The 23,713-nt window shown below is 42.5% G+C and overlaps 2 protein-coding genes across 7 annotated transcripts in view; both read right to left on the reverse strand.

The window, feature by feature from the left end:
- The window catches only part of CHGB (chromogranin B), a 147,010-nt gene that overhangs the window by 58,095 nt on the left and 65,202 nt on the right, over window positions 1-23,713 (reverse strand).
- Window positions 1-23,713, reverse strand: part of SHLD1 (shieldin complex subunit 1) — a 113,348-nt gene that overhangs the window by 15,282 nt on the left and 74,353 nt on the right. The window contains exon 3 of one of the 6 annotated variants that reach the window (XM_047771707.1): window positions 17,979-18,046. The exons of the other annotated variants lie outside the window; for them this stretch is intronic. Within the exon in view, the coding sequence (XP_047627663.1) occupies window positions 18,018-18,046 (29 nt within the window). The 3' untranslated portion in view covers window positions 17,979-18,017. The remainder of the gene's footprint in view (window positions 1-17,978; window positions 18,047-23,713) is intronic. 6 annotated transcript variants of the gene reach the window in all.

Raw genomic sequence — 23,713 nt, forward strand, 5'->3', positions numbered from 1 at the left:
GTGAGACACAATGAACAGGTGGCCTTCTGCAAGCCAAAAAGACAGTTCTCACCCCAACCTGATCTCGGACTTCCAGCCTCCAAACTGTGAGGAAATACATTTCTGCATGAGTCTCCAGTTTACAGTACTGCATTACAGCAGCCTGAACAGACTACCCGATAACTAATAACTCTGAAACTACCCGAGTTATTAGTTGTGACACGATCGTGTTATATAAGCATTAGCAAAAACATTCATTACAATATCATATGCTTGATCTTTAAATATTTCATAACTACATTTCAATGTTGTCCCTTAGTAAACCTATGTATTTTACTTCATGCATTTAAAAGCATTATTCTGAGAAAGGGTTGAGAGGCTCCACCAGAGGTCAAAGGGATCCATGGCACAAACACTGCAAAGACCCTTAATGTAGGTGGTTCTGGGCATTTACATGGTTCAGACATTTTCTACTCCCTATGGTAATCTCAGAGACCCCTTCCTCTAAACTGAAATGACTACCTTTGTGCTTTTTAAAAGAGGAGCAACAAATAAACTCAGTGATTTAATAATAGACAACAAGAAACCAGAAATGAAGACAAGTCTAGTTCCCCATCAAACTTTCTGGACCTCTTTCGGCACCCTAATTTTTTGTTGTTGTTGCCTTTCTAGGGCCACACCCACGGCATATGGAGGTTCCCAGGCTAAGGGGTCTCTGTTGCTTGTATCACCAAAGCAAGTTATAGGAGAGAGACTGTTTAGTAAAACTCATGTTTTGTAAATGAGAAAACTGAAGCTCAGAGAGGTAACATTATCTACCTAGAGCCCAAACCCCCACATCATCCTGCCTCCTTTTCTAAAACTCCACCCACTGCATCATTCCATTTCCTTTGTCATTAGCAAGTACAAATATTTTTATTGTAACTACTAATTGAGTTAGCAAAGTTGAGAGTGTGTAGAATTAAAGCTGGTAATTTACTAAAACAGCAGAATGAAAAAAGGAAAATACATTTTGATTGAAAGTATAAAATTTTAAAGAATTAAACTGGTAGCTGTATAAGGAATTCTGCAACTTGCAAATTAATTTTTTTTTTGTATAAAGTCTTTCCTAGAGCATATCAATAGAAACGTTCTTTATTTCAAAAGACCTAAGAGATTCTGATTCCTTAAGAATTAGGGTGCCCAGGAGTTCCTGTCGTGACTCAGCAGAAATGAATCTGACTGGTATCTATGAGGATGTCGGTTCGATCCCTGGCCTTGCTTACTGGGTCACAGACCCGGCGTTGCCTTGAGCTGTGGTGTAGGTCACAGATGTGGCTCAGATCCCGAGCCGCGGTGGTTGTGGCGTAGGCTGGTAGCTGTAGCTCTGATTCAACCTCTAACCTGGGAACTTCCATGTTCCCCGGGGCACGGCCCTAAAAAGAAAAAAAAAATGTTGCTACAAGATACGGAGAGGATATTGAAGACCACGGTCTTCTTTTTCTTTTCCTTCAAAGTCAAGGAGGACCAGAGGCCAGCTCAAAGTGGATCCCCTGGCCAAATCTGGAACAACGTGAGCATCAGTATAAATAATGAGAGTTAACAGACTATTAATCCATTTATTAAAACAGAAAACTACACATCCAATAAATAATTGAAAGTTGTTTTTTTTTGTGTGTGTGTGTGTGTCCTTTTAGGGCCACAACTGTGGCATATGGAAGTTCCCAGGCTAGGGGTTGAATTGGAGCTGTAGCTGCTGGTCTACACCACAGCCATGGCAACAGCGGGATCTGAGCTGCATCTGTGACCTACAGCACAGTTCACGGCAATGTTGGATCCTTTAACCCGCTGAGCAAGGCCAGGGATGGAACTCGAGTCCTCATGGATATTAGTCAGGTTTGTTACTGCTGAGCCACAACGGGAACTCCATTGAAAGTTTTTTTGTTTTTGTTTTTGTCTTTTTAGGGCTGTACCCATGGCATATGGAAGTTCCTAGAATAATTAAAAGTTCAATGAGGAACAGGATATTTACAGTCTCAGAGTACCTCCCCATTGAACTTATTAGTTTAATGGGAAAAAGAATAACTTTATATATAGTGGAGAAGTGTGGCAAATGTCACCTTACACAAGTGATCTAAGTGAGACAAATCAAAGTCACATGCCACCTAAGCAGGTGCAACAGGAAGACCCAGCATCACTTCTCAGATAGTCCTGCCAAGATGCATCACCTGAACCAAGTAGGAGAAAATGATGGACCAAACCAAATCTAGAGCCGTTCGATAAAACGACTGGCCCCGACTCTTCAGAAGTGCCAAGTTCATGAAAACCAAGACTGCTAACTGTTTCAGACTGAAGGAGACTATAGACAGGATACCTAAATGCAGCACACGAGTTCCTATGGCTCCTTCTGCTCTGCAGAGAATTCTTGGGCCTTTTGAATGGAGTCTAAGGATTAGACGGTAATAATGCATTAATGCTAATTTCCTGATTTCAATGGTTTCATTGAGGTTATGTAGGAGAATGTCCTTGTTTGTAGGAAAATCAGGGATGGTGGGCATCAGGTTGGCAGCTTACTCAAATAATTCATGAAAAAAAGTCACTTTTGTTGTACTTGCGAGTTTTCTATGAGTTTGAGATTGTTTTGAGAAAAAAAAAATCAAAACAAATCCCTGAAGGGATAATTGTTAAAATTTCTTTAGGTGGCCTACTTGAATATTCAAAAAACAGCCTAAGTCCAGTTCTTGCAAATGTAGTTGCCTAACAAATGGTAGTGCTATTAGAGGGGCAGGGGGAGGAGGGAGGGGAGAGGGTCCCACAGGGCAGGATGAGGTGTCCCTTCCCATCTTCTTCTCCACAGATGATCTGGTCCTGAGGTGTAAGGCAGGAAGCCAGGGGCTGAGAAAGGGCAATGGGAAGAGTGGGAGAGAGGAGAGCCCAGTGGTGACACTGGGAAAGGTGGAGAGTTCCTGAAACTGCACATCTGGGGCAGCATTTTTTTTTTTTTTCTTTGGTCACATCTGGGGCAGGTGGAATTTCCTGGGACAGGGACTGGATCCAAGCCATGGCTGCAACCTACGCAACAGCTGTGGCAACAATGGACTCAATGCACTGTGCTGAGCTGGGGATTGAACCCGGGTTGCCACAGAGACAATACCACCAGATGCAGCAGGAACTCCCTAGGGTGACCATTTTATATAGAACGATCCAGTTGCAGAGCATGTACTTACTGACCAGTCAATAACTTTGATATGCAGATTTACAATTTTTCATCTGTGTTTCATTTTTACATTACACCTCATTTTTTTTCTTTCTTTTTTCTTTTTTTCTTTTTAGGGCCACATCCCCAGCATATAGAAGTTCCTAGGCTAGGGGTCAAATCAGAGCTGTAGTTGCCGGCCTAAACCACAGCCACAGGAACGCCAGATCCAAGGTGCATCTGTGATCTACACCACAAACCATGGTAATGCCGGATCCCCAACCCACTAAGCAAGGCTAGGGATTGAACCTGTATTCTCATGGATACTAGTTGGATTCGATTCTATGGAGCCACGACGGGAACTCCCTATTTCACTTAATTTTTGAAACTCAGTGTCCATCACAGAACCTAAACTAGCCTGTCTCTAGTTTTCATGCAAATGTTAAGCAGATGACAACTCATCTTCAAAGAAACCCTCCTTCTACTTCCGAGAAGAGCAATGACAGGTAGAGTTGTGTTATTTACTACATCAGTTCTTGTGTACACTGTCTCCAGTTTGTTTCATTCTTTGATTTTCTTTTAAAAGTTCCTTTACTGTACAGCATGGTGACCCAGTTACACATACATGTATATATAGTAAAGGAAATTTTAAAAGAAAATCAAAGAATGAAAGAAACTGGAGACAGTGTTCACAAGAACTGATGTAGTAAATAACACAACTCCACAGTAGAAAGCCATCTAATTCTGTGGCTATTGTGGCCATGTGGATATATATCACTGTCTTCACCAGTATACTGAGCCGATCACTTCTTTTCCTCATGTACCTATAGGTGGACAGAATGATGGATCTTTGATAACTTAGTTCCTGCTCAGTGGTGCATCCTCACAGCTGTAATCAAACCTGTTGATAGGGCTCAGGTTTGTAGGTCTCTCAACTGAGGACAATATGTCTACTTTAGGGACAAACTGAAGATATTTTTGTGTCAGTAATAGGTAAGCGGTCCTTGCAATTAGTGAGTGGGGTCAAGGATATAAACATCCTACAATGCACAGGGCAGTCCCAGGTATCAAAGACTCACCCTTCCCTCCAATGCCAATAATGCCCTTTATCCTCAGAGAACAACACTTGCTCAAAGGATTCCAGAAGGAGTGGGGAAGGAAATGCAGAATCCCACTGCACTGTGATAGATCAGTTTGTCTTAAGCTCCCTGAGGCACCTTTGCAATTGATCCCTGTGCAATGAATGCCCTTCTTGCTGGCACTGATTTGCACCATGCATTCCTTCCCTCTAGACCTTGAGGTGGCTTTCCCCCCCACAGTCCTAAAGGTTTTGGCATTATCTAAATTGGGTGGAATTTTCCTTTTAATTCCTTTTAATTTCAATATGCTTTCTATCATGAGTAGATTTCTTTTTTTTTTTTTTTGTCTTTTTTGCCATTTCTTTGGGCCGCTCCCCCGGCATATGGAGGTTCCCAGGCTAGGGGTCTAATCGGAGCTGTAGTCACTGGCCTTCGCCAGGGCCACAGCAACGCGGGATCCGAGCCGCGTCTGCAACCTACACCACAGCTCACGGCAACGCCGGATCGTTAACCCACTGAGCAAGGGCAGGGACCGAACCCGCAACCTCATGGTTCCTAGTCAGATTCGTTAACCACTGCACCACGACAGGAACTCCAGATTTCTTTAGGCTTTGTAAGAAGAAAGTGAGAAGTAAGGGTCTTGATATCACAATGTTTCTGCATGCCTTGCTTCAGGGTACCTATCCATCAGGACATCTGTTTGTTAAATTTTCTTTTGACCAAAGAGAGACAACATATAGGATGTTTGAGATTCACATAAACCTAAAACTATTTTTAGGCTCAGCAGTAACAAACTCGACTAGTAACCATGAAGGTGCGGGTTTGATCCCTGGCCCCACTCAGTGGATTAAGGATCTGGCATTGCCGTGAGCTGTGGTGTACGTCGAAGATGCAGCTCAGATCCTGTGTTGCTGTGAGATGTGGTGTAGGCCGGCAGCTGCAGCTCTGATTCAACCCCTAGCCTGGGAACCTCCATATGCTTAGATGCAGCCCTAAAAAGACAAAACAAAACTATTTTTATATCTTTAGGAATCACAGACTCTAATTTGAGTTCAGTAATCCAAGACAATCAATTGGCCTGGAGCATTTGAGATTAATGGTTGCATTCTGTGAGATGCCATTAGCCTTCAGAAACTCAGATGTGTAATGGGGGTTTCTTCCAGTAAATCTTTCATGGCTACTTCTGTGGTTGAGAAATTTCGATAAAACATTTTAGCCTTCAACTTTAACAAGTTTCCTTTAAATGGACTTGGTATTTAGAACTGTGTCTCCTTCATGCCTCAGCATCATAGCTGCCCACTCTGTCTTATTTGTCCAGAGTTTCTTTTACCAGCAACTGCTAATTGGGAGGATGTGTGGTTTCAAGGCTGTACAGAGCAGAAAGAGATTTAAGACTTAATAAAAAATATGGAGAATAATCAGGACTTAAGGACAGAAGGAATATGTGGTGTGCATAGTCTACACTGCTTGGAGGGGAAGCTGCCCCTTTCTCAAGGCGCTGCCCAGCACACTCCTAAATGTGGTCTTGCTGCCTCGGTGTGTCTGTCGGAGGCTCCCTGTGTTCTGTGTGGCTCTAAGAAAAAGTCACAGGCATGAGAGGAAGGTGAATGGAGGCAGGGGGCATGTCCTGGTCAGCAGTGGTCGCTTACTAGCACACTTTGGAGGCACTGACTCATCTCCTCATGACAGCAGTTGGAGGCCTCCCAGGTCTTGAAATGGTGACACTGCCAATTTTAGCATATCCTTTGTGGCCCAAGGATCTGGGGCACCCCTCTGCTAGGTTGCCTCTTCCTACTCTGGGATCTTTCTTTTCCTTCAAACCCTCTTCTCTTCCTCTCCATCCTGCCACCCCACTCCATACTCTGTGGAGGAAAAGAAGCGTAAACAGGATCACTGGACAAACAAGAATAAGTTCTACCTCCAGCCCTTTGGGCTGCAGGGAAGTCTGGAGCTGGCACGTCTGCATCCTTGCCTTAAGAAATCTGGCTTCTTTCCTGACCATTGACTGCAGCAAGAACATTCCCTCTTCAGAAGCTTTGCACCTGCTGTTCTTCCACGTGGAACATGCTTTTTCCACATAATTACATGACTGGTTTAGGTCTCTGCTCAGGTTTTACCTTCTCAGCAAGGCCTTCTGTATTAGTCAGGACTGGCTAGGTTATGTTATGTAACAAACAAGGCCCAAATCTCAAGGGGGCATAAAACGACAAAGAATTCTTTCTTTCTTTCTTTCCTTTTTTTTTTTTGTCTTTTTAGGGCTGCTCCTGTGGCATATGGAGTTTCCAAGGCTAGAGGCTGCCAGCCTACACCACAGCCACAGTAATGTGGGATCCTGAACCCACTGAAAAAGACCAGGGATTGAACCTGTGTCCTCGTGGATGCTAGTCAGTTCCTTCCCCGAGAGCCATGACGGGAACTCCTCAAAGGGTTATTTCTTACTACATGCATGCTGTGTCCTATGACAAGTAGATCTGTATCATCCTTGCATTTACCCTGAACCCAGGCCAGTGGGGCAGCCACTCAACCTTGCTTAGTGAGTACAGCAGAGGGAAAGAGCATGGTGAAGCTGACAGTCACCAGGAGAGCTCTGTCATTTCTGTTCACATATCATTGCCAATGTTAAGGTGTATGGCCAAACCTGATTTCAAAAGAATAAGGGGAGTTCCCGTCGTGGAGCAGTGGTTAACGAATCCGACTAGGAACCATGAGGTTGCGGGTTCGGTCCCTGCCCTTGCTTAGTGGGTTAACGATCCGGCGTTGCCGTGAGCTGTGGTGTAGGTTGCAGATGCGGCTCGGATCCCGCGTTGCTGTGGCCCTGGTGTAGGCTGGTGGCTACAGCTCCGATTCGACCCCTAGCCTGGGAACCTCCACATGCCACGGGAGCGGCCCAAGAAATAGCAAAAAGACCAAAAAAAAAAAAAAAAAATCAAAAGAATAAGGAAGAAAAATTCTCGTGTAGGGGGAGGTGGAGATTACTGGTGAACAAGAATTCAGTCTGCCATCCTTAAGCACACTATTTAAAACTGCATTTCCTTTACTTCTTAGACCCTGGCAGTCCCTATTTCCCTTATCTGCCTTACACTTTCTATAGAGAACTAATAGCACCTAGAAGCTCCCATTGTGGTACAGTGGTAATGAACCCAACTAGTATCCATGAGGATGTGGGTTTGATACTTGGCCTCACTCTGTGGGTTAAGGATCTGGCATTGTTGTGAGCTGTGGTGTAGGTTGCAGATATGGCTCGGATCTTGTGTTGCTATGGCTGTGGTGTAGGCCAGTAGCTGCAGCTCCAATTCAATCCCTAGCCTGGGTATGGCCCTAAAAAGAAGGAAAAAAAAAAAAAAGCACCCCCCCCCCTCAAAAAAACACAATCTAATAGTATCTAATACAGGATTTGTTTATGGCCTATCTTCCCCTACTCAAGGTTTTTTGTCTCTCTTGTTACCTATTGCATCCCCAGGGCCTAGCACATCTAGATATGCTTTTAAAATTTCTGAGGTTTTGTTTTACTTGGTGAGTTTTATTTTCAGAGGAACATGTAAATGTGTATTATTACTAAGGTGACCAGTATTCACTAGGGTGACTGGGATGTTTGCCCAGGACAGACCCAGTTATCTCAATGAGTTATTAACAGCACCCTTTTTCACTCTCAAAAGGGCCCTGGCTTACGCACTCCATTACGTGAATACATGCATCATGATACATTGCACATATAAGCTGATGCTGGAGGAGGGGGCAATAGAGATACACACATGTCTGGGTCAATAGAGATACACACATATCGGGGTGGGGGGACTGAGTTCTGATGACAGAAATAACCCCGGTCTGTGGCATAAATAACATGTCTATGGAATTTTGTTTTGTTATTTTGCCAAACCATCTGTGGATCTGTTCTGCTGTACTCCAAGACACTCCTCTTTTCCTTTCCCTTCTATTTCATACTTGGCATTTTTCCTACCCCTGTGCTGTCCAAGACATTTTGGATGACCATCCTGCAAGTGAAGGACCTCAGTTCACTCTATCCCATGAGCAGCTTTCTGGCTTAGACCTGCTGCACCCCAGCCCCCACCCCAGGAATAACAGCTGCACCGGAAGCAACTTACTTCCTATCTTTTTTTTTTTCTTTTTTGGCCGCCCCAAGGCCTATGGAGTTCCTCAGCCAGGGATCAGATCTGAGCCATAGTCGCAAACTATTCTACAGCTGGGGCAACAATGGATCCTTAACCCACAGCGCTGGGGCAGGGATTGAACCTGTGTCTCAGTGCTCCAGAGATGCTGCTGATCCCACTGTGCCACAGTGGGAACTCCACTTCCTATCATACCCAGGACAAAAGATCAGTCAGCTTCAGCCTCATTTTGCCTGATTGCAACGTGGACAGTTTACACATTTTAGAATTTGCAACAGTTACTTTAAAGGACAAAAACCACATACTCAGAAGGGTTGTAGGGTATAGACATCAAGATATTTAACCCAAATTAATACTTCAAAGGATGGATGGTCAGGTGTTTTTGAAACCATAGTCTAGGTCTGTACTTATTTACATCTGAAAGTAAAAAACTGGGTGACTCAGCCATGCTGTCACCTTTCATCCTAATGAACAGACGCAATGGGCAGAGGACAGAAGCCTCTAAAAGGAAACAGTTGAGGGAGTTCCTGTCGTGGCTCAGTGGTTAATGAATCCGACTAGGAACCATGAGATTGTGGGTTCAATCCCTGGCCTCACTCAGTGGGTCAAGGATCCTGCGTTGCTGTGGCTGTTGTGTAGGCTGGCAGCTACAGCTCCATTAGACCCCTAGCTTGGGAACCTCCACATGCCGAGGGAGCGGCCCAAGAAATGGCAAAAAGACAAAAAAATAAAAAAATAAAATAAATAAATAAATAAATAAATAAATAAAAGGAAACAGTTGAGAAATAAAATGAGAGCTGGAAAAATACAAATATCTGCGTGATAGGTGAAGAGCCCTAAAATTAGGTGCCCAGGGCAATTAATAAAGTCAATTTCCTCTGTCTCATTTGTAAGCTGTCTTACTTTTACCTTGGCATTTGACCTTTTTTCTTTTTTGCTTTTTAAGGCTGCACTCCCAGCATATGGAAGTTCCCAGGCTAGGAACTGAATCGGAACTACAGCTGCCAGCCTATGGGATCCACTGTGCCACGATGGGAACTCCCGGGGTGTTTTTCCTTAAAAAATTAAAATGTTCTGGAGTTCTCGTTGTGGTGCAGTGGTTAATGAATCTGACTAGGAACCATGAGGTTGCGGGTTCGGTCCCTGGCCTTGATCAGTGGGTTAAGGATCCGGCGTTGCCGTGAGCTGTGGTGTAGGTCGCAGACACGGTTCAGATCCCGAGTTGCTGTGGCTCTGGGTAGGCTGGTGGCTACAGCTCCGATTCAACCCCTAGCCTGGGAACCTCCATATGCCATGGGAGTGGCCCTAGAAAAGACAAAAGGACCAAAGGAAAAAAAAAAATAAAATGTTCTGAAAATTACAGGGTGCTATAATACCCAAGTTCACACCACTCCAAATTGACAATTAACATATTGCCATATTCGCTTCAAGTCTTTTTTCTTATTAAAGAAGAGTCAATTCAATTAAAGCTGGCCACTTCTACATAGAAGTGGATTTCTTCCAGCCCATTACATATACCTTACATATTTAAGTATCCAAAAGCAAGACAGCATCTTTGTATATGATGGCTGTTTTATTTTCCATATACAAAGTTTGGCTTTTTTTCATTCAACCTTATGATTTTTTTTACTTCTCGTTGATATATTCATACACACACACATATATATATGAATCTGCTTTATAGTAAGGATTCTAATATAGGGACCTATTGCATTGTTTTTCATCCATTTTCTTGCTGAAGGACACATAGGTTGTGTCTAATTTTCCACTATCGCAAACAAGGTCTCAGTGAGCCCTTGTGCTCATAGCCCTTCTGGAAACACATCTAGAAGTGGAATTGCTGAGTTGAAGGAAACGAGAGTGAGAGTGTCCAGTTTCACCAGATCCTGCCAAATCACTCTCTAAAGTGGTTGTAGCATTTACAGTCCCACCAGCAGTGTCTAGGTTTTCCTGCTTCTCCACAGCTTTGCCAAATCCTGATACTGTTTCAAGTGGTATCTACTTTAATAGAGTCACATTTCCCTGATTACTTGTTTGGCTGAACTTCTCTTCAGAGACTTATTGGCCATTCGGGTTTCCTCACTTTGAACTGCCTGTTCATATTCTGTAGCATTTTTCTTTTGGGTTTTTATCACTTTTCTATTTTCTTAATGGTGTACAAAATGCATAGCAAAAGGTATGGAGAAAAGGGAACCCTCTTATACTGTTGGTGGGAATGCAAATTGGTTCAGCCACCATGGAAAACAGTATGGAGGGTCCTCAAAAAAACTAAAACTAGAATTACTATTTGATCCAGCAATTCCACTCCTGGAAATCTATCTGCAGAGAACCATAACTCGAAAATACACATGTACTCCAATGTTCATTGCAGCACTATATACAATAGCCAAGATATGGAAACAACCTAAATGTCTGACAGAGGAGTGGATAAAGAAGATGTGGTATATATACACAACGGAATATTATTCAGCCACAAAAAAGGTCTGAAATAATGGCATTTGCAGCAACATGGATGGACCTAGAAATTATCATGTTAAGTGAAGTTAGACAGTAAGACACAAATGTCATATTCTATCACTTATTTGTGGAATCTAAAAAAAGGATATACTCAATTTGTTTGCAGAACAGATACTGACTCACAGACTTTGAAAAAATTATGGTTTCCAAAGAAGACAGGTTGGGGAGGATGGGCTGGGGGTTTGGGATGGAAATGTTGGGTTGTGATGATTGTTGTACAACTATTAATATAATAAAATTCGTTGAGTTAAAAAAAGAAAACATCTTTGACTTTTTTTGAATTGATCTCATGATTAGATTATTCCAGTCTGAAGGGATTTTTTTTTTTTTTTAATGTAAGGGTTTAAAAAAAAGACTTCATGAGAAGCTTCAAGGTCTTTTTTTGTTTGTTTGTTTGTCTGGCCATGCAGGCAGCATGCAGAAGTTCCCTGGCCAGGGATCAAACCTGGGCCACAGCAGTGACAATGCTGGATCCTTAACCACTAGGGCACCAGGGAACTCCCCTATTTTTAAGGGCAAAACTTAATCAAAACAACCCTCATGGTGTCACTTATCACTACCAAAAAGTGATGCTGTGTTTCTGCTCTATTTAATAAAAAAGTCATAAACCGAGCCTGGTCCAGGGGCAGGGAACACATCTGGCTAACCAAGAATCTGAGCTAAGGACCAAGTCTCCAGAGTCACTTAATGAAGGGATTGGCAAATAGAACACAGAAAAGGCTAATCTGCTCATTAATTTTGTTAATTAAAATCATCTTCAAATGGCTATCATTTGCCATAATGAAGACCAGTGGTAGATAGTTTTGCATGTTGATGATAATGGGCCAGGCAGGGCCTCCCTAGATGACTGGGAACCACAGGCTTAGATCCTAAAAATGCTTAACAATTCTCTTCTTACTATGAGACTGAGGCTTTGCCTGAGGCTTGATTTAGAACGTCTCAGTTTTGGGAGTTCCTGTGGCTCAGCAGAAACAAATCCGACTAGTATCCCTGAGGATGCGGGCTCAATCCCTGGCCTTGCTCAATGGGTTAAGGGATCCAGCCTTTCCACAAGCTGCAGTATAGGTCGCAGACATGGCTTGGATCTGGCATTGCTGTGGCTGTGGTGTAGGCCAGCAGCTATAGCTCCAATTCGACCCACAGCCTCAGAACTTCCACATACTGCAGGTTTGGCCCTAAAAAAGCAAACAAACAAAAAACTCGGCTTTGCATTTTGTAAAGTAGTAACCAAGTTAATGGAACAGAACCTGACCCTTTCACAGCTAGAGAAGCTGAACCTAGTTCAATTCTCTCTTTCTGAACCAGGACTTTTAGCTAGGGCTGGAACAAGAACTACAAGCCCTCAACCCCTGGCCATGTTCTGGGACACAGGGCCCTAAGAAGGGACAGCAAGGGCATCAGACAGGAACCTGAGAGACAAGCTCCTTCTGGCGCCAGTGGGAATTAGGTGCTTCATGGTAACATTTAAAGCAATCAAGTGTTTTCCCCCCAAATGGTTTTAAAATCTCATTTACATGGGATGTTTCAGGAGATTTGTTTCATATCCTGGCCTAGATAGTAAGGAACAATTGTGAGCAGAAAGGAAAAGCAAATGACTGGGATTTAGGTTGCTATGGCAACACTGCTATTTTTGAATACGGCTGTTTACTGCAGCAGAGTTAAGTTAAATGTGAGCAGCTAATTAAGATGATGCTTGAAACTTTAACCTTAACCTTCACTGTAAGAAAAAAGCAGCACTTTAAAAACGAAGCTTGAAGTGTTGCTGGAGACATATTTAGCAAGATCACTCCTCTTTGCTGGGGAAGCAGAAACCTAATCCTTTTTCCTTGGAGAGAAATGAGGGCCTACTCACAGTCTGTCCAAACCCACAAGTCTTTCCTAATTTTAAGATTTAGGAGTTCCCTGGTGGGTCAGTGGGTTAAGGATCTGGCATTGTCACTGCTGTGGCACGGGTTTGATTCCTGGCCTTAGAACTTCCACATGCCACAGATGTGGCAAAAATAATTAAATATAATATAAAGATCTAAAGGAGTTCCCATTGTGGCTCAGCAGTAACAAACCTGACTAGTACCCATGATGATGCAGGTTCTATTCTTGGCCTTGATGAGTGCGTGAAGTACCTGGCATTGCGGTGAGCTGTGGTGTAGGTCTCCAATCCCGTGTTGATGTGGCTGTGGTGTAGGCCGACAGCTACAGCTCCGATTTGACCCCTAGCCTATGATCTTTCATATGCACACGTGTGGCCTTAAAAAGCAAAAAAAAAAAAAAAAAAAAATTATACAGAAACAGAACAGAATGCCTATCAAAACAAAGCCAGTTCTACCAGCAGTGAGTTGACACCAGCAGTAAGACTTGCTGAGTGAGACATGATAGACAGGAAAGTCTGATGTTTTTCTACACCAGCAGTATTTTTGTTAGAGGCATATTTGTGTAAACAGATTTCACTCCACATCAAATCAAAGTATATCTATGTAATAACATATTGAATTATAAACAAATACACCAGAATGTAAATACATGGCTGAATGTTCCCCCTTCAACATAATCCCCCTGAGGGAGCCAAACTCATTATTTTTAAAATGCGAACATGCTAGAACCTCTTAGAAAGTGTCTTCACTGGCTCTGGAAGCTTCTTCAGGGTGTCCTCACTGGAGACAAATCTCCATCCTCAGAGGGCAGAATTACCCTTTTGGAAAATGTTAAGAGGATTAGGAATGAAATCTGATAAATAATGTGGGTGCTCATGCAGAATAACATGGCATGGGTTAAAAAGCAAGGTTTAGCTCCAAAAGAGATTTTTCTGTTTTTACATTTTATGCTTTTATGTTTCACACACTGCATCTGAAAGGGGTTCTCTCAAAGGGATCCCAAAGTCAGGTCTAAGTGATGGCAGGCAGCCTGGTTTCCATGTACATATATTTTCAAATTTGTTACCTTAAAGGACAAACTAATGCAGATTTAAGCTCTGGCCTTTGTGAAAAAGCTTAGTCATAGATGATCAGAAATCTGATTTTTTTTGTGTGTGTGTCTTTTTTAAGGCCGTACCTGGGGCATATGGAGGTTCCCAGGCTAGGGGCTGAATCGGAGCTACGGCTGTCAGCCTACACCACACCACAGCAACGTAGGATCAGAGCCACATCTTTGACCTACACCACAACTCACAGCAATGTTGGATCCTTAACCCACTGAGCGAGGCCAGGGATCGAACCTGCATCCTAATGGCTCTTAGATTCATTTCCGATGAGCCATGACAGGAACTCCAGAAATCTGAATGTTTTTGTCCCGACAGATTAGATGCTGGTGAGTGTGGACTTGGTGTTTAGAAGACTTGAGTTCAAGTCCTACCATGGCCCATTACTGGCTCTGTGGTCTTGGGCAATTTACTGAACCTCTCTGAATCTCCATGTCCCCATCTGTTAAATGGGGATGATGGTAGCTCCTGCCCCCTAGGACTATTGTAAGAATTAAATGATTTATTAGTATAAAGGCTAGCAATGCAGTAAGTGCTCAAAAAACATAAGCTACTTTTACTTATAATAGTGACAAGAGTAGTGCCCCCAGCAGAGGTGTTACAAGTAAGTATTACAGTATTTGTCATCTAGCATCTGGGATTTTAAAGAGTGAACTGTAGGAGTTCCCATTGTGGTGCAGCAGAAATGAACCCAACTAGTATCTATGAAGATGTGGGTTTGAACCCTGACCTTGCTCAGTGGGTTAGAGATCTGGTGTTGCTGTGAGCTGTGGTGTAGGTCACAGACTTGGCTCAGACCTGCTGTTGCTGTGGCTATGCTGTATGCTGTAGGCCAGCAGCTGCAGCTCTGCTTTGACCCCTAGCCTAGGAGCTTCCATATGCCATGGGTGTAGCCCTAAAAAAGTAAAAAAAAAAAAAAAAAAAAAAGAGTGAACTGTAAATGCTCCTATATGTCTACTCTGCAGTGATACATGCTTATCATAAGCAAAGTCCAGACAAACAAGCATTTGTTCCTGACTGGAAGGAATATCACCTTTACCCACAGTCCCATCTTAGTGTCAGCATTAATGGGATGAATCATAGTGAACACGATCTCGCAGCAGTAGGACAATGACTGCAGAGAGGTCCCAAGTGCATGCTCTACAAAGCAAATATGATCCCAATGTGGGTGGAAACAGCAGGTGCCTCAGTGTGTGGGCATGACAAACCCAGAAGCCTGGGCTGGTGGAGCCCTCCAGCTGTCCCCCAGCATGTCCCCCCAAGGAGGAGTAGCACTAGAGTGTGGGTGGCAATGAAATGACTCAACCTCCAGGGAGCCGTGGTGGTGGAGGTGGTTTTGGAAGTAGATGGAAATCAAGTGAAGAGCTTCAGGGGAAGGTTTTGGCTAATAAATACATTGGAAAGAAAGGAAGCAGACTATATTAAAAAAAAAAAAGGTTGAGAAATTAGGAAGAAAATATCTAGGGTTCACAGAATGACTGCTGGCTGAGTCAGAATTGTAGTGCTGAGTTCAGTTCTAAATGGCAAGATAAGAGTGGGAAACAGAATGAGAACAGTTATAGGAGATAATTCTCCATCTCCTTCCCTCTCCCCCCTTCTCTCACTGACTGCTGAATCTGAAAAAGGTCAACACTTTGAACCTCCTCTCCTATAGCAAATAACTCCAGAGAACATGGAAAACTCAGAGGAAGTGATAAAAAAGCCATTAACACAATTTTAAAATAGCATAATATACAAGCTACGCAGAAAAGGCCTATAGACAGCAGAGAAGTGAAAGTTGGGGCTGACTAGATGACAGAAAACATGGGATATGAGGGGTTTGGGATGTATTTGTGTTGAAAATGTTTCTAACATGGGAATTCCCATTGTGGCTCAGTGGTTAATGAATCTGACTAGGAACCATGAGGTTGTGGGTTCGATGCTTTTGTTAAAGAAATAAAATAGGGACGAGAAAGTCTGAATAATGAACAAGAGACACCAAAAAATAAACAGGTAAACTAGAAAAGAAACAAAAAAGTTTAGAAAAAATGTAAAATTGTAATAATTGGTATTTATACCTCACTAGATGGGTAAAACATGATTAGATGCTATGGGACAGAGAATTAAAAAATGGAAATTAGATTTGAAGACATTACACAGAATTAAACACAGAGAGACAAAGAGGTGGAGAAAAAAATCAAGAGATGTGTAGGTCAAAATGAGATGTTCTAATATGCATCTATTTGGAATTTCAGCAAGAGATCACAGAATGTGAGAAGAGCAATGCACAGTGAGTTAACAAGTGAGAATTCCTTAGATTTTGAATTCTCAAATTTAGCAATCACAATGTTTTGCAAGTGGGATAAATAAAAATAATTCTACGGCTAAACACAAGATAAAACTGTAGATTATTAGAGGCAAAAATAGAAATCCCAAACCACTCATAAAGAAAAGAGAGATTACCTATAAATGAATGATAATTAACCTGATTGTTGATGTCTCAGTAGCAGCAACACAAGCAAAGGCTGTGGAATAATATTTTCAAAGTTCTAAAAGAAAATAACTGTCAGCTGAGGGCCACTCAGGAAATGGTGAGGAAATTAAAGCAGCAGTCTCTTAACTGGCCATTTAACAAAATGATACATATCATAGCCAGACTGTCCTCATAGCCAAGGCTCATTCTCTAAGTGCTTATTAAAATGGACAATATTCCTATCACTTCAGTCCATTTCTGGAGATTGTATCTGAAGGAAGAGGAATGAGCTACATGGAATTTTCATGTTTTCTATTCCTTTGATGATTCATTAATACGGTCCAGCTATCCTTGAAACAGTATTCCAGTGCTAGATGTTGATCCCTTAAAAATATACCTTAAAGGTATAGCTCATGTCCACTCCATATTTTGTTTCCAAAAAGTTTCATTCTGTAGTGAGTTAATTACACAAAAATCATTCAACTTCAAAGTTGTTCTATGGTTTTATTAAAAAATGCAGATGCTCTTAAGATTCTGTAGATGCTATTTTCTTCTCTCTTAATCACCTGTTTCCAATTGTTTTTGAAAAAAGACATATATTTTATAAAAATTGTATCTCAATTTTTAAAAATATCTACATATACATATTCTCTGTCTTCAACAAGTCTTTAATGTGACATACAGACATTAAGTTTTTTGTTTTGTTTGTTTTTTTTTTAGCCTTGCCTGATTCCTGAGCCAGGGATTGTGCCTGTACCACAACAATGACCCAAGCCACAGAAGTGACAATGCTGGATCCTATTTTTTTTTTTTTTTTGGTCTTTTTAGGGCTGTGCCTGCATCACATGGAGGTTCCCAGGCTAGGGGATGAATTGGAGCTGTAGCAGGTGGCCACAGCCACAGTCACCTGGTATCCAAGCCATGTCTGCGACCTACACCACAGCTCATGGCAACGCTGGGTCCTTAACCCACTGAGCAAGGCCAGGGATTGAACCTGCATCCTCATGGATTCTAGTCAGATTTGTTTCTGCTGAGCCATGATGGGAACTCCAATGCTGAATCTTTAACCACTAGGCCACCAGGGGACTCCAGACATTAAGTTGCTGGGTTTGTTTGTTTGTTTGTTTGTTTTTGTCTTTTTGCCATTTCTTGGGCTGCTCCCGTGGCATATGGAGGTTCCCAGGCTAGGGGTCGATTTGGAGCTATAGCCACCGGCCTATGCCAGAGCCACAGCAACGCAGGATCCGAGCCGCATCTGCAACCTACACCACAGCTCACGGCAATGCCGGATCCTTAACCCACTGAGTAAGGTCAGGGATCGAACCCCCAATCTCATGGTTCCAAGTCGGATTCGTTAATCACTGAGCCACGATGGGAACTCCCAGATATTAAGTTTTTTCAAAAAAAATTCTCAAATGATTTTAATGTTTATCTAGCATCTAAAATTCAGTTAGGTTAAGCTGCCCTAAAATAGTTGGAACATAACTTGATTATAATGGTTATTCAGCAAGTATTTGTTTTAATGAATAAATGAATGAACCAGCAAACTAATAAATATCTATGTTATTTATGGTTGTAGGTATACCGTCGACTAAGGCCAGAATTATAAAAAAAATTATAAGAATTATATATAAAAAAAATGCCGGATGTTTTAAGCACTTTAAATGCCTTATCTTACCTTACAACTCTGTGACGTTAAGTTGACTGTTCTTGATCTTTAGTTGTAGCCAACATAACTCACTTTGGCTGGGTTAAACAGAAAGAGAGGTATTGAGAAGTACAAGACAGTTCATATCGTTGTTGGGAGAGCTGTAGAAAGAGACTCTAAGAAGAACTCCTCAAATCACCCAGCAGAACTGGCCAAAGGAGCTAGAAGATAATGGTACAGATGCTGCTCCAAACTCAGTTTCTGCTTCTGTTTGGGAGCTTCTCAATCAGGAAGCTGCTGGCTGAGTAAGGAAGCTCTTACTGCAGCTGCCAGTTCTAGAACTTTGCTGCCTCTGCCCTTAACCACACCAAAGAGAAACGAATGTCCCAGGCCCCACCTTTTTTCCCAACTAATCTAGGTCTGAATTCAGAGGCTTATGGGAATGCATTTGATTGGCATGTCGAACGCATATCCAGAGCATGAGATGCAAGAGATCACAGAATGAGAACTTCCACCCTCTGTAAGGTAAGAAATCATGCTAAGAGGAGGTTGAAATCAGCATTATGTGAGCTAATTGACAGACTCACAGATAATGAAACTGAGGCACAGGGATTAAGAAACTTGGTCAAGGAGTTCCCTTCGTGGCTCAGCGGTTCGTTCACCGACTAGGATCCATAAGGATGTGGGTTTGATCCCTGGCCCTGCTCTGTGGGTAAAGATCTGGTGTTGTCTTGAGCTGTGGTGTAGGTCACAGATGAGGTGCGGATCCCGCGTTATTGAGGTTGTGGCATAGCCTGGCGTCTGTAGTTCCGATTCAACCCCTAGCCTGGGAACTTCTATATGTTGTGGGTTCGGCCCTAAAAGGCAAAAAAAGAAGAAGAAAGTATCTTGAAGGGCATATCCTGAGTTGCGGCTCAGCAGTTTTAAGAATTTGACTAGAATATCTGTCAAGATGTGGGTTTCATCCCTGGCCTCATTTGGTGGGTTAAGGATAGAGCATTGCCGCAAGCTGCACTGTAGGTCACAGATGCAGCTTGGATGTGGCAATGCTGTGGCTGTGGCATAGGCTGGCAGCTGTAGCTCAGATTCAGTCCATAGCCTGGGGACTTCTATATGCCATAGATATAGCCCTAAAAAGAAAAAAAAAATCCTGAAGTTATTTTAAGACTTTCTAATGGAACATCTTCCTGAGTCTACTTTCATCATAAAGTTTGAGATACACTCTTGGATGCAACAGAATGATGGTTATTTAGTCTCTGCTTAGAAGGCTGACCATTATATAGCTCTCATGGCCTAGAAACCTTAAAATTAAAACCTGTGGTATATTCTCTGTTATCTGAAACTATTTTCACACATCCTTAGCACAGTTTGGTCTATCAGTCAGTTTGTCTGTCTATCTGTCTATCTATGTATCTATCTATCTATCTATCTAACCATTTCTGTCCATCCACGCACTCACCCATCCATCTCTCTATGACAATGACCCAGATAGCAGAATTAAAACATTAAACTGCATCGAAAATAAATGTATCAGTACAGACTAAGGCTGAGAGGAGTGAGAAGGGTCATTTCCAAATCCTAGGATGGAAATGTTGAAAGTTTCCCACAAAGGAGAATGTGTCAGCTATTTTTTAAAGACTATAATTTGGAACAGAGATGCTTCTGTGGGAGAAGAGAGAAAATGCTTCATTTGACATGACAAGTTATAAATCACAAATCTGTCAGTTTGGGAAGGGTAAATATTTGCTGAAGGTTAAGTACATGACAAAGGTACTCATTAAATCTAAAGTAATTAAAAAGCTCAATTTATCATTACATATATCTACTCTAGCTTTAATGAGCATTCAGCCTCAACCACCATAAGCCATAGTCCAATCTACCTGCTCAGTACAGAAGGAAATGATAAATGTCTTCAGCATGACTTCCAAAAAAATGAGTCTGAATTAATTATTCTGTGTGCAAGTAAAAATGGATTTGGTTAAACACATGAGCCTGCCTGCCAAGGACATCAGCCAGATGCTGGACTGAATTTCATCTTAATTAAATCTATATCAGACTGAATCAGTGACATGTGCACAGAAGTGGCACTGCTTAATACTTATTTAAAATTTTTAAATTTTTTTTGGCCTTTTAGGGCTGCCACCCCCAGCATATGGAGGTTCTCGGGCTAGGGGTTGAATTGGAGCTGTAGCTGCCAGCCTATGCCACAGCCACAGCCACAGCAACGCAGGATCTGAGCCACATCTGCAACCTGCACCACAGCTCATGGCAATGCCAGATCCTTAACCCACTGATTGAAGCCAGGGATTGAACCCACATCCTCCTGATCCTAGCCGGGTTCCTTAACTGCTGAGCCATGAAGGGAACTCCCTAAAACTTATGTTTTAATTTTTATGTATTTTTCATATTTATTAAAGTAACATGCTCAGAGATTTTATTTTTCATTTTTTTGTCTTTTCTAGGGCTGCACCCATGGCATATGGAGGCTCCAGGCCAGGGGTCGCATTGGAGCTGTAGCCGCCAGCCTACGCCAAAGCCACAGCAACGCAGGATCCGAGCCATGTCCGCCACCTACACCACAGCTCAGGGCAACCCACTGAGCGAGGCCAGGGATCAAGCCCAAAACCCCATGGTTTCTAGTCGGATTCGTTAACCACTGAGCCATGACGGGAACTCCGGTATGCTCTGAGATTTTAAAGTCAGATGAGGTTAAAAGTCTGACAATGAGCAACAACAATTCTCTGCCTTCTCCCCAGTCCTCAGGGTCTACATTCCAACTTACTGTTCCTCCTGTTTTTTTAAACCTTTTTATGCCCAGTGGCCATGGTATTGTATGATAATTTATCTTAGACACTATAAGTTGATATCATTAAGCCTCATCACATATATATATATATGCTCATGTGCACAGAGGCTTATCTTCCCCTGTTCTCTAAATATAAGTATGATGATTTTTTATTAAATCAACATGCACTAAGTTACTATAACTATACAAAGTTGACCGCTGCTAAATGTACCCAGAGTATGTTTCCTTTACTGTATGATATTATTGTTTCTGCGCTAAATAGTTATTTCTCTTTTGCATTTGCTTGCTTCACTTTGTAACTATCCCTGCCTCTACCCACACCCTCTGAGAGCCTCTCAGAGCAATTTCCATATGTCAACCTGGCAGAAGAGCCTTTCAGTTCCCCAGCCCTCCTGGCCCTTCCCTCTGTGAACTCTCCTCCCTGCTCCATGGCTGTTGACCTCGTCTCTCCTCTGCTGCTCTCCTAAATTTTTGGTATTACTTCTATGACGATTTCCTCTACCCCATTTGCTGTTTTGTTTTTTGCAGATTTCTTCTGCTCCATCATTGTCTCTGTTTCTTCTGAGTTCTTTATTTATTTATGGGGGATTTCCACAAATATATGGTCATTTCTGGCTATGAGTCCACCATAATTTAAGGGTGAGGCATTAAAACGCTAATTGGAACCTCTTGCCATGGGTTGGGCTTGTTGACTGGGTGGACTTCATATCGGGCAATTGATATTCATTCAGGTTTTCCAGAGATGGATCTTCTCATCTCTGAACTGAAAGAGAGTGATGGATGAGGATGCTGTTTTGGACAGGAAGGTCCAGATGGTCCTCTTTGAGAAGATGGCATTTAACTGGAGCCCTGAATGCAATGAGGGAGGAAGCAATGCGAATATCTGGGACAGATGGGTTCCAGATAGAGGAAAGGGCAAATGCAGAGTCCCTGAGACAGAAACAGATTTAGGATGAAGACCAGCCAGGAGGCAAGGGCAGAGAAAGCAATGAGGAGACAGAAGGAGTCATGTGCGTTTACAATTTACGGAGACAATTTTCACATAGACCTTGTCAGAGACATTAAAAGCCTAATATCAAAATATTTAGTGATATTTTATAAAAATGAATCTGGATCATTTCTTACAGTATTTGACATCAGACCAAAAAAAAAAAAATCACTGACTTGCCTTTGTTTAATCAGATAGGCTAACAGTTAAGTGACATTATTTATCCCTCTTCAGTCTTGTGAAGACTGTGAAAGCTGAAAAATCTATATACCTCATACACACTTACACTAGAGACTCTGAATAAGATATAAATCTGGTCACAAATCTGGGTGCAATCAAAGAAAGCAGCTCATGTTGTTGAGAAAAATTGAAAGCTTAAAAAAAAAACAGTTGCCAAGGCAACAAGAAAAAAAATTAGACAGAAAACATATTTTCCATCTCAAGCACTATTACATTCAGAAGCTAAGTATCTTCCAGCCCTGCTTTCAAAGGTTTATTTAACCTTTATTCAGTCATTCCTGGAGATGGAGCAAGAATTGAGACTCCATAGAATCCGGGCCTTTATCAAAGCTGGGCCATGGCGCGGTGCCATAGCAAAATCACTTTAAGAGAGGAGGATAAACCCTCTGGTTCACAAGCTGAGGCAGAAGAACAACTTTCTTCACTTGAAATTATCCTGCGACTTTTCCTGTATGACACGGGTTTACAGAGAACTTCTACTTATGAGCTAGACACCAAATGATTATTGAGAGACTGGAAGGTCAAATAATGTGCTGGAGGAGTTCCAGATCCTTCCCCTCGAAGTTCTGTAATTTCAAAGGGTGACTCAGAGCTGACATTAAACACCATCTGTGCTCCCACCAGCTATTGCACTGAAAGCCCTGCTGCCTGCAGACTGCTAAGCACTGCCTGCTTCTCCCCTCCCAGAGACCCCGCTGCTCCTCGGGCACCCGGTGCCCCAGTTCTAAGGAGCCCCTGCAGATCCCTGGGCAGAGTTGACCACCCCAGCCCAGGGCTACCTTATTCAGTGCAAGGCACCCAGCAGCTCCACCCCATCCTACTGAAAGCCTGTGCCTGGCTATTTTCTTTTCTGACTGTGGCTTCCTAGGGACCCTGTCTTATCCATAGTGCGCCGCCAGCCCAGCACCAGCCTGGGGAAAATGATTTCAGCGAATGGGACAGAATTAATTAGTACACTGCTCTAGATTTCAGTGATTAAGAACAATCCCCAAATACTATCAAAATAAGTAGCAGGAAAAATCTGGAAAGCTGGTGGTGGGTAGAGGGAGGCAACTGAATCTGGCCCCAGCTCAGGCCCCGGCCCGCCTCATGACTACTGAACCTCTTCTGTTTTCCAAAGTGTGTCTGCAGAAAGCCACCCATGTCCTGAGAGATGGTAGCGGGGGTTCCACACAAAAGGAGGCTTGATTTTCCAATATGTTCAAGATGGTGGGGTTAAAAGCATCAGGAAATCTTTTTTTTTTTTCTTTTGGCTGTGCCCGTGGCATGTGGAAGTTCCCAGGCCAGAGATCAAACCCAAGCCACAGCAGCTGACTGAACTGCTGCAGTGACACCACCAGATCCTTAACCTGTTGCTCCATGAGAGAACATCAGGCAGGTCTTTTTCCATGGACCTTTACACAATATTGTCTCACCTGGAGAGGATCAAAGGAGATGATGCAGGCCAAGAGCCAGATAAATGCTGACTGTGGTTTTCATTATTATTGCTCTTCTCATCCATCTACACTCCGCAGATTTTATTTTTAAACATTTTGATTATAGTTAATTTACAATGTTCTGTCAATTTCTGATGTACAGCAAAGGGACCCAGTTATACATATATATATTCTTTTCTCCTATTATCCTTCATCATGTTCCAACACAAGTGACTAGATATAGTTCCCTGTGCTATACAGCAGGATCTCCTTGCTTATCCACTCCAAATGCAACAGTTTGCATCTACTAACCCCA

Source organism: Phacochoerus africanus, chromosome 3, assembly GCF_016906955.1.
Source record: "Phacochoerus africanus isolate WHEZ1 chromosome 3, ROS_Pafr_v1, whole genome shotgun sequence".
NCBI lineage: Eukaryota > Metazoa > Chordata > Mammalia > Artiodactyla > Suidae > Phacochoerus > Phacochoerus africanus.